Source organism: Protopterus annectens, chromosome 9.part0, assembly GCF_019279795.1.
Source record: "Protopterus annectens isolate FY-2018-M chromosome 9.part0, PAN1.0, whole genome shotgun sequence".
Taxonomy (NCBI): Eukaryota; Metazoa; Chordata; order Ceratodontiformes; family Protopteridae; genus Protopterus; species Protopterus annectens.
This window is the reverse complement of record NC_056743.1, coordinates 691,545,329-691,560,102: the sequence shown is the minus strand read 5'-3', so window position 1 is coordinate 691,560,102 and position 14,774 is coordinate 691,545,329. Positions and strand designations below refer to the sequence as shown.

Below are 14,774 nucleotides of genomic sequence, written 5' to 3'. Positions count from 1 at the left end.
GGCTTAAAATGGCCGACAAGGGAGTTAGCCTGGTACTAATCTATGAACCTATATTCATTCCTACTGGACACAATCCCTGTGGCCCATTCATTCTCTGGGCTAAGGGTTGAGCAGCCTGAGAGTGGCATCATTGTCTTCAAGGAGGATCTAGTTTGTTGATTCTCCCTGTGCATGCTTGTTGGCACAAAGGGTTGACTTGTAGTAGACCTTTGTGATGCACTATCATGACATGATCAGTCAGCCCTGCCACCCACCGGAATACTATTACGTCCGTGTGATCCCTGCTCTACACCAGGGATTCTGTGATGAAGAATGTGTCTCTAAGAACATGCCCCTTCCCATCTCCAAAAAGTGGTGAGTAGTCTGCACCTCATCATTCCTCTCTGCCCCCTCACCAACTCCAACAGATACCCGAGCCTCTAATCAAACTTGAGGTTACCTGGGCCATAGTCAGAGCTTCATTCATCCTCCTACACCAGTGGAGCTAGTTTGGGTAGAATATCAAATTGTAAATCCAAAGCTTTGTGAACATCCCAGCTAACATACCTTGAACAACTACTGTAGCAATACATCCTCCTGCCTTGGATGTACAGTGTAACGTATAATGTTTTGCAAGAGTGTACTCTGTACCAGGAGGCTGCTTTGCCATTAGCTGCAGCAGAATCTCCTTTAAAGAAGGCTGCAGGAACAGCAGTAATCCTTGTAGAGTGTACTCCACTAGGCCTAAACTGGCTTACCCACAGAGTTGTAGCAAAGTGTGACACAACTAACAGGTAACCATTAAGTAGATTTTATCCTAAAGTAAGTCCCCATGGAGCAAAGAAAATGAAACTTTGATCTATTTCTGTTTTTTTTTAATATAAATAAGCAGTTGCCTCCTTGGGTCCATAAGGCACAGCATGTGCTGAACTAGATACAAAGGATGAAGGTAAAAAGTAATAAGCTGGATCTTTTGATTTAAGACACTGTCTTGCATGACCTTGTGTGTAAAGGAATGTTTGATAAAGAGGACCACCTTATAATTGTAGAAAACTGTGTAAGATTCAGAACATGTAAAAGTCTGTAATTCTGCAACCCTATTAAGTGAGTTAAGTGCTATCTTGAGAGACTCAAACAACACATTTTTCATCCTTTTGAAAACAAATGTCAAATCCAAAAAGGGACTTTTTGGGGGGAGGAGTGAAATGTAAAGTACTTCTCAAAAACATCTTTAACTGTTGGACAGGAAGTTAAAAGGCTCACACAGAAGGCAAGCTGACAGAGAAGACCACAGAAATTTAACAAATGCACAGGATAGTCATGTACTAAGCAAATAAGAAACAAACTCAGTAATAATTCAAAGTCATATCTACAGGATAGCATGTTGCTGTTTTTACACCACTCAGCAAATCACTTCCATTTTAACATGCAAAATTTTCTAGCAGAGCTCTAAAAACCTATAGAGAAAAAAAATGAAAAGCAACCTGTAAGCTACGAGATGAACCAATTGTAAAAACAGGTACAAGACTAATCCTTCTTTTTGTACTAGAAGAGTGTTCCTTAGAGGAAAATATAGTAAATATCCTGTTTCCAAGAGCAGGGGAACAAAGGCTGTATTGACTAATATGGTGCAGTGAGAATCAAATCAGTATTTTATCTCTTTGTCTATGACAAGCTAGATGATGTGAAACAAATGTGTAAAACTAGATTTTCCTTCCATGTGAAGATAGTTTCTGTCTGGGCTACTGCTAGTTTGTGTAATAAAAAAATTAAACTCCACTTAGCTACATACCTATATGTACTGTCCACCTCCACTTGGCAAATACACACATCAACAAACACTACATTCTACATTATGCAGATATGACCAATTTCCCAACTCGGCACACATTTTTGAAAAGATTCATTTGACCACATCATATAGCCCCACATATGGAAATGCATATATGTGGCTCCCTATTGTAATTCCAAGACTCTTAACTGCAGTCTGCAGAATTATGAATCAAAGTATGAAAATAATGTAGATGGTACTTACGTATTATCGCAACCAGATTTTCACGGTCGCGAAATGCGCATACCTCCACAGATCCGAGTGCAGGAAACACTCACCTCTGTTACTGTAATTCCTCAGAAGTGGCTAAAAACTATACATGACTGTTAGAAACAGGAACAATTTAAGGAAACCATCTCCCTGTCTTGCGTGGCTGCTAATGTCCTGTTGATTGCGGTCTTATTATCATCCCCTGACAATTAAGCAAAGGAGATGTACGGAAGAGCAGCTTCTCTATTTTCAGTCAATTCCGTCTTCCCATACCTATTCCTGATTAACTCAAGCATGCAGTGTTAACCAATGTGACTTCCCAGGGGAAGACCACTAGTGGTTGTGCTTTGCGGGTTACTTGGAGAAGTATGGCAGGAGTTAGAAAAAGATTCAAACTATGAAAATCAAATCCCCATAACAACAATTGCAAGTAACACTGACATGAAATGTAACATTACACTGCTTTGTCTGGTTTACATTTTTGTGATGCGGAAGGGTGATCTACACGATTATGAGTAGGTCTCTAAGCAGACCTGTCAACAGTTTGAATCATTCTCATGACAGCAGCCGTGACAATTGAAACGTGCATGTGTACTGCACGGCAAACAGGAAGAAGGCTTGCACAACTGTTACTCTTGCTGAAAGTAAGGCAAACTGATTTCTAATCAGTAAGGATGTCAAACTAACACCTTATGGTGTTTCCCGCAGTTGTTTTCATGCCAGCATGCCAATTTCGCAACCACGAAAATCTGGTTGCGGTAATACGTAAGTGCCAAGCAGATTAAGGAATGTCAAACATTTCTGAGTGCTTTTCAATTTTTTTTGCAGGTTCCAACCTTTCCTGCACTCCCATTATGGGTGGGTTAACCCCCACACTCCTCAAAGTTATATATACCAGTTCTGAGATCACATACTATAAAAGAAAAGGGAAAAACTGCAACACATGGCAGTCCTGGACTTAGTATATATGTCCTCATTTTCATTTAGTCTCTGTTGTAGAACTCAACTGTAGCAAGTCTAAAAATATCAAATGATTGCCATAAACATAAAATGTCTCGTCAAAAGCTATAACGCAGGCAATACTCCAAAATACTAAATCCACCCATTAAAAAAATGCATTATAAAACTACAAAAAAAACTTATAGCCTCTCTCATTCACTAGAAATTAAAAAAATGTAAATTACTGAGACATACCAGATCTCAAAATACTTACTACCAGTCAACCAGCCAGCATAGCATCCATCACCTAAGTCAAACACCTAAATATGTCAATAAAGCCTAAAACATTAAGAAAAGTTAAGAAAATGAATGCTTTAAAAGATCTCCCAGAGAGAGAGAGAGAGAAATCAGAAAAACTACTGCCGAAAAATGCATTACAATTGAGTAAAATACACTGGTGTTACAAAATACCGGTAAATACTTAACTATAACAACAAAAATTACACCAAATGTAAAAATAAGACCAAATAATCAGAAGGCTTACTGCATTACAGTACTGCCCTTTGCAATTTGTCTTAAACTGACTGAAATAAATTGAATGTAAAACTTGAACTACATTAATGTGAAATCACTATATGCTTCCCATTCAAAGAAAAAAGAAAAAAAAAACACTACTAGAATAGTATACCTGTACTAAAAAGTCCAAAATCAGACTTTTGAAATGAAAAGGCAGAATGAATGAAAATAAAAAATAAGGAAAATAGCAATAATAATAAAAAGCTGGGGTGTAATAAATGAACTATCAAGTACTATGACATAACAGTGGCATTCCACTCTGTACATATGTACACACTCTTTCATGCACACATATGCATTACATACACATACACACACACATATATATATATATATATATATAGAGAGAGAGAGAGAGAGATACTGTAGATATGTATGTGTTTGTATCTTTGTGTTTGGATGTGTGCTCATGTGAGAGGGAATGAATGAGCAGGTATTTGGTGTTAATGTGATGTTTCAGCTGCAGCCAAAACAGGCTTGCTGGTGCTTGTGGTAATCACCAAGTGATTCATTAGCTGATAATGAGGTCTTTCTCATTGCAGCTAATATGTCTGTGAAGTGCTGATTTCCACAGTTGTGCAAAAAAGGCCATTTTTACCAGTCTTACTTCTTATAAGTTCATAGGTTCATGGGAGGTTATTAGGCTAATGGCCCTGGAACCTTAACAAGCCTAGCTTATCTCAAATTACACCAACTGTCAGTAGTTAGGTGAGCGAAGTTCACAGGGAATGAGTCTATGATAATTAATATCAACTGCTTCTTTCCACAAGGGGCATGAGTGCCACCCTAGGAGTGAATTTATGGTCACTCACACACTGATCCAGGTTGCGCTTGAAGAGGGTCAGGGAAGCACTTTGCTTTACATTACATGGGAAGCTTGTTCCAAAGGAGGGGTAATCTTTGGGAGATGTATCTATCTCTCTGGCATGATTTGTTCTTGTCAAAGGCTAGGTTAAGATTCCTGGAGCAAGTGACCCTCATGCCATTTGATTTACAAATGTGAAGCATTTCTATCAAGGCTAGGTTGGAGACTGCTCTATAAGCCAGGCACAGGTCACCCAGTCTTTCCATGTAGGACTTATTTTGTGTACCCTGTATTTTCTTGGTGAGAAAGCTCTGTAGTCTCTCCAGCTGCTGCAGGTGTCTGGTGAGATACTTGAAAAAAGGGAGCATTGTACTCAATTATTGGTCTGATGAGGGATGAATACAATGGAACTATAATATCCTTAGATCTAGATGTGATGCCTTTACTGATGAGATGTGCCACATAAAAGGCTTTCCTTATCACTGTGAACATGTGGTGGTCAAAGTTCAGATTGCTGTCAACCTGAGAACCCAGATCATATACCATTGGGTCTACACATGGGGGGGGGCTGTCTATAATGTAATTATCAGGGATGTTTGCTTTCCCAAAGGGAATAATGATGCATTTTTTTGCATTAACTTTAATCCATGGCTTTGGCACTGATCATTTGTCTGCTTTAACCATTTCTGCAGTATATTAGCATCATTGGGGGGTGGGGGGTGGGGTCTAAGTGATTGTTGCCAGTTTGCAGTCATCAGCAAACTTAGTCAGACACAGGTCATCCGTGTTTGCCTGGACTTCCAAGAAGTAAATTCCGAACACCAAGGGGCCCAACACAGATCCTTGTGGTACACCATTGTGACTGGTCTATTGCTAGAGGTGAGGTCACTCACTTTGACAGTATGTATCCTGTCCGTGAGCCAGTTGGCAATGCATCTGGTGATGTGAGGGTTAATTCCCAATTTGGAGAGTTAATCTATAATACCTGAGTAGTGTGTTGTGGCCGTGAGTGTTTCTGAATCTGTGGCCTTGTTGCAAAAGACAAAAAAAAGTGCTCCCTAATGCTCTCCGGTGGTTTAAAACACCCAATAAGAAAAAATAATAAGCTGAGATAATGCTATTGCTGTTGTCTAAGCTGTCTGTTGAAGGCAGCAAGGGTGGGTAGCTGATGAATTATGCATTCCAAATTTTGAGACTTATGTTTGATATCAGACAGCTTTGTCAGGTCAGCCAGGGAAATAGTTTTGGAGAGGGAAAAGGAACAGCAGTACATTTAATGGAAAGTGATGTAGAGCATTGTTTTAAAATAATTGAGGTGATGGAGTTACTTGTAGTCATCATTGTTAAAGAGTTTGATTAGCATAACAGGAAGGGTCACTTTGATAGTAGTCAGAAGCCATCCTACTTGTTTAATGGCTAGATGGTGGTGAATCCCCCTTGCCTGTATCAGCAATAAATTAACTAATGAGATTTTTTTCTAGTAAGACTTTTTGTAAGTTTCTTATGGAGGTGAATTCTGTGATAGGAAAAAGAGTATTCAAGAGTGAGATGGAAAATTCCTTTACCTATTACAAGTCTACATTGCTTGGTCAAAAAGTTGCTTGTGCTATTGCAAATATGTATCATTACATGTAATTCTCCAGTAATGATATATGTTATTCATTAATAAGTTATGTATACATATCAGAACAGTATATGATATGTATGTATTGTTTCTTAAAGTACTGATTATGTAAATTATCTGCATTCTGCCTACAGGTGATCTTACTTCTCGGCTCTCTGTTGACACAGCACTCATGAGCCGCTCCATTGCTGCTAATGTGAACATATTTTTGCGCAGCCTGGTAAAAACCCTGGGGATTTATTACTTCATGTTCAGCCTTTCCTGGCAGCTGACACTGCTCACTTTTATTGAGTCACCAGTGTCTGGAATGTTCCAGAAGTTATACAACCAGTACAATCAGGTAATGCTGGGATATTTCTCATTGGGAAGGTGGATTGTGTAGCACATGTTTTAGAATTAATGACTTATTCAAATGAATTCATAATCTTTTGACAGCTGCGTAGTAGGCTGAATGAAAGCTACACTAAATAGCTGCACTGATACTAACGCTTTAAAGATTAATAAATGCAGTCCTAAAGGAATTGTTGAATTGCTTCAGAAGTGAAGTGCAGCAGTTCTTTGGGTACCGTCTGTCCATTCACTGCCGACTGTAGAAGGTCTGGCTTTAAACATTGAAGAATCAAAGACAGAATTATGTGATAATAGCTGACAAAGTAAAAAAGATATCATGGAAGAATTCAGGTGATGGTGAAACACTGGTACTAAGTAACCATTTTCACTGTTACTGACATTCTATATGGAGGAAGAACTAACTAACTGACTGACAGGTATTAGTGTTTATTTTTCATGGCAGAATGGCCTCCCAAACATTGCAGCAGTTAGGCCCCTGTGAGCCATACAGATAAAATGTGCAGTCTTGTTTTTTCACAAAACGTTCACAGAAACAGCTACTGACTTTTGACAGACAGTGTAAATGATGTGTTGTTACTATTTCGTAGAGAGAGGTTCCGTTATTAGAGGAACAAAAATAAGAAGTCATATAGTTAAGAGCATCTTAAGTATTTAGTATAATTTTGTTTATTTTAATGTGCGTCTGTGTTGTATGATTTAATTGCATTTGTAATTTGCTGGTACCTTGTGCTGCACTGTCACTTTGCAGATAATATTTCACAGAACATGGCAGAATTTCATGTCAGGACTGACTTTAGTTACATATGTGCTGAAGATGAGTTTGCCATGAGATAAGATCCCATCACTTGAAGACATAAGCAGTTTACAGCTGTTTTCTTCATCACACATAATATGATCAGCAGCAGTGCCTGCTCAACCACACCTATCTTATCTAGTTGGTTATGTTTTGTTGTTGCAGTTTCCATGATAGTACATGATGAAGTTGAAGTTCTCATCTAAAGTGTGAGTGTGTGTGTGTGTGTGTGTGTGTGTGTGTGTGTGTGTGTGTGTGTGTGTGTGTGTGTGTGTGTGTGTGTGTCTGTGTGTGAGAGCATTTGCATATGTATACATTATTAAATATTGATATAACTTTTATATTCCAGAAGTAAAATATTTCCTTCAACAACAGTTCTCTGCCATATATCAACTTTGAAACAATAGGTGGTAGATGATCTGTTTTACTTTAAAAAAAAAAAAAAATATATATATATATATATATATATATATATATATATATATGTGTGTGTGTGTGTGTGTGTATATTTTTATATATATATATATATATATATATGTATATATATTTAAAGCAAATTCAAAATATCTTAACAGCCCAATTTCTAAGTGCAATAATGCCTAACAGGGTAAATTTTACTGGGCAATAATGGATCTTCCAGAAGCGGGGAGATCCTGCACCTCACAACATCCCTGGCCAGTCTGGTATTTCCCAGTAACACCCAGACTTTATCACTTGCTTATTTCTACAAATGTATATATATATATATGTATCCATCCATTCACAGCCCCTTGTCCCATTTTTTCACATGGGGTCAATGTGTCATTTCAATAGTGACAATCATCTAGAGCCAAGGTTCTCACTGCCCTACTGCAGCTGTTTTTCCAAACCACACACTGTCACACACACTCACACCTATGGCCAATTTACAGTGTCCAAGCCACTTACGGCATGTCTTTGGAATGTTGGAGGAAACCAGATCACTATGAAGAAACTCACGGGAACCCAGGCAGGCCTAACAGACTCTGGACAGAAAGCACCCCAGCTGAGATTCTAACCAGAGCATCTCTTGCTGTCAGGAGAAAATGCTCTCGGCTGTGCCAGTGTACCACCCTATGCATATATATTTGATCTGTATTATCAATAGTATGAACTACAACACTAGTACATGCAAACATAATGTCATCTGAGGAAGCTTTTTGTTTCATTAACAGAAACTGGTGAACACTTTATTTTTAGCAAGCATAAGCTGAGGTACATGATTTCACGTAACACAACTTCCGATATGTATTACTTAGACAGTCACCCCTCATTATGTGGTATTTTTGTGTGTGTATATATGTATGTATGTACCTGTGTGCATTTGTTTATGTTTGTGTCTGTATTTGTGTATGTGTACATGTATGCACGTTTATTCATATGTGCATGTAGTTCTCTGTATGTATGTATAAACATGCATGTTTGTATTTGTATGTGTATGTGGTTGTATATATGTATATATTTATGTGTGTGTGTGTGTGTGTGTATTATATATATATATATATATATATATATATATATATGTGTGTGTGTGTGTGTGTGTACGTGCATGTAAATTTATATGTATGTGTATGTATATATATATATATATCTATATATATATATATATATATATATAGCTGTATGTATACAATCAATATCTGTATGTATATGTATATATATATATATATGCGTGTATATATATATATATATATATAGATATATATATATATATATATATATATATATGGGTCCCTTTTGAAACATCAAAAACCCATAACACTGAATTTCATAACATTGAAACCAGAACATCTAAAACCCAAAACATCTAATACTCATAACATTGAATTTCATAACATGTAATACTATAAATCACAGATATTGGAGTTGGTATATTTAATGTAATGGGGTGGGGTCCAGGGGCTTGCTGCAGAAACATAGTAAAAAGTGTGTTTGGTAGTTTGGTGTCGTTATATGTGGAGGGGATGTTATTTTCCTGTGATTTATAGTGTTCAGTGTTATGAAATTCAATGTTATGAGTTTTAGACATTTTGGGTTTTAGATGTTCTGGTATCAATGTTATGAAATTCGATGTTATGGGTTTTAGATGTTTCAAAGTATACCTATATATATATATATATATATATATATATATATATGGTTTATCATCAAAATGAAGGTGGTGTAGGGGGTGTAGCCCCCCACTGGGGGGAGTGCAGGGTGGGGCAAATCCCCTGCATATATATGCATTGCAGCTTTGTGCAGTACTGAAAAGCATATGTACTGCTGAAAAGCATGCAGGTGAAAAACGATGTCAAATAACACCAACTTTGCATTTATCGGTATGACATTCAACATTCTAAGCTAATTAATATGCAGTATGTCAATAATACGAGTCAAACTCATGAATCGATTTTGTTCTTAATTTTGCAGTTTTGATAGTAAACCTATATATATATATATATATATATATATATATATATATATATATATATACACATGTGTGTAGACATACATACATATTTGTGTGTTTGTGTTTATTTGCACGTGTTTAACATGTTGTCTCGACTCTGTCCTTTTGTATGGCTGATTTCTGACCCTTACCATTTCCCCTCTCCTATGTGCTCTGAGACAGGGAATTTTCACACAGACACACACACACACACACACACACACACACACACACACACACACACACACACACACACTGACACACACACACCTTCACACTTGCTTTTTCTTTTAGCTTGTCATGGTACCTGTGACAATAAGAGATACTGCCAGCACAGCCAGCTGGAATTTTGTAAATAATTATATGTCATTTGTGAATATGAAACTAATTTATACAAGATGCTTGTGTTACAAATGTATTAGAACTGTATGTCATGTATATATATATATATATATATATATATATATATATATATCAAACCGAGTTGTACAGATGTTGTGTTGAAAATGTATTTGTAAAGTGCTTGTGTTTGAAATGCATCCACAATGTGCCGTACTAAAGAGAACAGAAAAGTACATGCACTGCTGTAACTGTTTAAATGTATTTGTTTTAACAGAGGAAGCTGGAATACAGGAGGTTAACTTCAGTCCAGCAAACTTTAAAATATATCTGAAGTGAAATCACTTTGTGGGCTAGGCCATATAGATGCTATCTCACAGGTTTTATGCAGCCAGAGACACAAAGTCTGTACTAGGAAGCTTTCTGTATTGTCTTTCTGGTGAACTAGTTACTATTCTGGAAGTGTGGAGGTATGCAATTGTTTTATGACTTCCAGCACCTGCTGCAGATCTAAGCAAAAGTACTTGTATGTGTATTTTTACAGGTAGGTGCTAAATCCTGCCCATTTCCAGCAATGGGGGTGGGGGGGTTTGCATGGGAACTAGAAGTCAAATGACCAGAAGTGATGTCATTCTGAAAGCTATCCCAGAGGTAATATTTTAGATATTATTTTGAGAAGTCTCTTAGTGAGACTAAGCATTCTGTGTTCTGTCTTGGGCTCATGGCCGGCCTTAGGCATAGGCCAACTAGGCGGCCGCCTAGGGTGCTGCTCTATTAGGGGCGCTTTTCCAGTATTTATTTGGTGTAGGTAGACCAGGATGGGGGCACCAGGTGGTGTGGTGGGGGGCGCCATGGAGCCCTTTTGCCTAGGGCACCAGTTGACCTAAGGCTGCTCCTGCTTGGGCTTGACAACAATAAGGACCATTAACCACATCATCTGCCTTGCTCTGTTAAGTAAGTAGGGAATAGTGATTATCTTAGATTCAGTCAAGAATATAGTGAAGCTTAGTTTAGATATTGTTTTTCTTTAGTTCTGTGTGCCTGTCCTTCAATGTTGTTTTAAATATTTCCTGTGATTTTGAACTCTGATGTCACTGTCAATAGATGTTTAGTATTGTCTTGTTCTTTTATTATTTATTATTAAATATAGTTAAACCTTTCATTGTGGCTTTTCTTTGTAGAGATATTTAAGTTTTGAGAGTATTTGCATATTTATTTGGTGACACTGTGTGGGCCATGCCTAATAGCCATGCTCTTGGTCAAACTACCATTTGCATTAATATTAATTTCACTCAGTATATTGGATACCCTTGTAAGGGCCTTAAGGTAGCTGGCAGGAGTGTCTGGTTGCAGTGGTAACTACCTTATAGTCTGGGCAGATGGAGAATAGCTTTTAAACCTGTGCCAGCCTTTCCCAGGTGTGTGTGTGTACCTGTTATCCTCCCCCTGAATGTTCCCCACAGGTGCCAGTAGTGAGGATTGAAGCTGCTTGATTACTGGCCCAGAGGGGGGTGGGGTGCCACAGTACCATCCCCAAGGGTAATTAACTTCACACTTTTTTTTCAAATACTTCCTAGAATCACACATAGTTGCTAAGTGCTAATTACACCTCTGCCGTTAGCAGCATAATTTTTTTGAGTTCAGATAACCACCGCATTCCTCCCCTCTAGAATCACAGTATTTAACACAGAAGTGAATCCCACTGCCATCACTACACCTAACCCACTGACTAGCAGATACACAGTGGTTTTGTACTTAGAGTATACAGCACCAATCACAATAAAAATGCAAAAGAAATATGTAGAAGTGTTCCAGTCACTGTCACTGTGATCTGTTTATGTGCTCTTGGATTACTGCTGTCATTTAATTTACATGTGTTTTATGGTAAACTGAAAACTATATATTACTTGTTACTTACATGTATAACTTGAATCTGATGAAGCTCTGACAAGAGTGAAAGAGCACAACTTTTGTTTTACTTAACAAACCGTGGGTTAAACAAGCAATACCAACTTGAATCCTGTTTTAAGAATGATGCAAGGTGATCTTACATTAGGATTTATAAAAACAGTTTATTTGAGCACATGATACGCTATCGCTCCTGTACAACTGGTCTTCCCTTTTTTCATTTTATATATATATATATTTATATATATATTTTTTTATACGTATACACACAGACATACATATATAGTGTGTGTGTGTGTGTGTGTGTGTGTGTGTGTGTGTGTGTGTGTGTGTGTGTGTGTGTGTGTGTATATATATGTATATATATATATATATATATATATATATATATATATATTGTGTGTGTGTGTGTGTGTGGTTTCACTTCATAATCTCGAAAATGCTGAAATCTCGAATTTCAGCATTTTGAGACCAAAAAGCCGAAACTGAACAAAACCGAAACTCCACAAACCTGAAACCATAAATCCGAACACAAAGCATACACCACACCACACACAAACCACAACACCCACAACACAAAACAAATACACAAAAAACAAACAAACAAAAAACGAGCAATCAAATACGAACACTACACAAAAACAGGTGGGCAACCCCCCTGCACCCCCCCTACTTATATATACTAACGCTGAGATTGCACAAACAGTAACAGACAGAACACTCATACCCAGACATTCCACAGTCCCTCGCATATACACACACACACCACACACACACACACACACACACACACACACACACACACACACATCACACATGCACAAACACCAACACATCCAACAATTACAGAGTCATACGTTAACCTACCTACCTTAACCCACACATACAAGTTAAAAACAATCTAACACACACTCAAACTCCCACCCAAAACCCTTACAAAACAGTCACTTACCTTACACTCCACGCAAATCCATACACCACATAAACTTCATCCAACATAAACACCACATGTCACGTAACGTAAAGCCATAACTGCAAATTTGAGATATTTGAATTTGCGATTATGTACTTTCCACATTTTAAAATTTGTCTGTTTAGTCTCGAAATGTCGAGATTATGAAGTGAAACTATATATATATATATTTATATATATTTATATATATATATATATATATATATATATATATATATATATATATATATATATATTTAGCTATGAAGAGGATGAAGAATGGAAAGGCTGTTGGCCCAGATGACATACCAGTGGAAGCATGGAGGTGCTTAGGAGAAATGGCAGTGGAATTTTTAACCAGATTGTTTAATGAAATTTTGGAAAGTCAGAGGATCCCTGAGGAGTGGAGAAAAAGTGTTTTGGTACTTATCTTTAAGAATAAGGGTGATGTGCGGAGCTGCAGTAACTACAGAGGGATAAAATTGATCAGTCACAGCTTGAAGTTATGGGAAAGAGTAGTGGAAGCTAGGTTAAGAAGGGAGGTGATTATTAGTGATCAGTAGTATGGTTTCATGCCAGGAAAGAGCACTACAGATGCAATATGTGCTCTGAGAGTGTTGTGGGAGAAATACAGAGAAGGTCCGAAGGAGTTGCATTGTGTCTTTGTGGACTTAGAGAAAGCATATGACAGGGTGCCAAGAGAGGAGTTGTGGTATTGTATGAGGAAGTCGGGAGTGGCAGAGAAGTATGTAAGAGTGGTACAGGATATGTACAAAGGTAGTGTGACATTGGTGAGGACTGCGGTGGGAGTGACAGATACGTTTAAGATGGAGGTGGGATTACATCAAGGATCAGCTCTGAGCCCTTTCTTATTTGCAGTGGTGATTGACAGGTTGACAGATGAGATTAGACAGAAGGCCCCGTGGACATTGATGTTTGCAGATGACATTGTGATATGTAGTGAGAGTAGGGACCAGGTTGAGGAGACCCTGGAGAGGTGGAGATATGCTTTAGAGAGGAGAGGAATGAAGGTCACCAGGGCTAAAACAGAATATATGTGTGTAAATGAGATGGAGGGTAGAGGAATGGTTAGGATGCAGGGAGTAGAGTTGGATGAGTTTAAGTACTTGGGATCAACAGTTCAGAGTAATGGTGAGTGTGGAAGAGAGGTGAAGAAGAGAGTACAGGCAGGGTGGAATGGGTGGAGAAGAGTGTCAGGAGTGATTTGTGACAGATGGGTACCAGTAAGAGTGAAAGGGAAGGTCTACAAGAGGGTAGTGAGACCAGCTATGTTATATGGGTTGGAGATGGTAGCATTGACGAAAAGGCAGGAGTCCGAGCTGGACGTGGCAGAGTTAAAGATGTTAAGATTTGCACTGGGTGTGACTGGGATGGACAGGATTAGGAATCAGTATATTAGAGGGTCAGCTCAGGTTGGACAGTTTGGAGACAAATCAAGAGAGGCGAGATTGCATTGGTTTGGACATGTGCTGAGGGGGGATGCTGGGTATATTGGGAAAAGGATGCTAAGGATGGCGCTGCCAGGTAAGAGGAAAAGAGGAAGGCCTAAGATAAGGTTTATGGATGTAGTGAGAGAGGACATGCAGGCGGTTGGTGCGAAAGAGCATGATGCAGAGGACAGGAAGAAATGAAAACAGATGATCCACTGTGGTGACCCCTAACGGGAACAGCCAAAAGAAGATGATGATATATATATATATATATATATATATATATATATATATATATATATATATATATATAAGGGTATACTTTATAGCACTGAAATTTCATAATGTTGAATTTCATAACATTGAGACCAAAACATCTAAATCCCAAAACATTGAAAACTCAGACCATTGAAAGTGTGCTTCATAACATTGAAAACTACAATGCATATGTAAATAAAATCCTCTCCACCTATAACAACACCTAACTAACAAACATACTTTCTACTAGGTTTCTCACTACAGTGGAAAAAAGTTAATTTCCTAACCTCACTGTCACCATGCACTGAG

The 14,774-nt window shown here is 37.9% G+C and overlaps 1 protein-coding gene across 1 annotated transcript in view; it reads left to right on the top strand.

The window, feature by feature from the left end:
- Window positions 1-14,774, top strand: part of LOC122811455 (antigen peptide transporter 2-like) — a 320,151-nt gene that overhangs the window by 153,413 nt on the left and 151,964 nt on the right. The window contains exon 5 of the mRNA XM_044083306.1: window positions 6,099-6,304. Within this exon, the coding sequence (XP_043939241.1) occupies window positions 6,099-6,304 (206 nt within the window). The remainder of the gene's footprint in view (window positions 1-6,098; window positions 6,305-14,774) is intronic.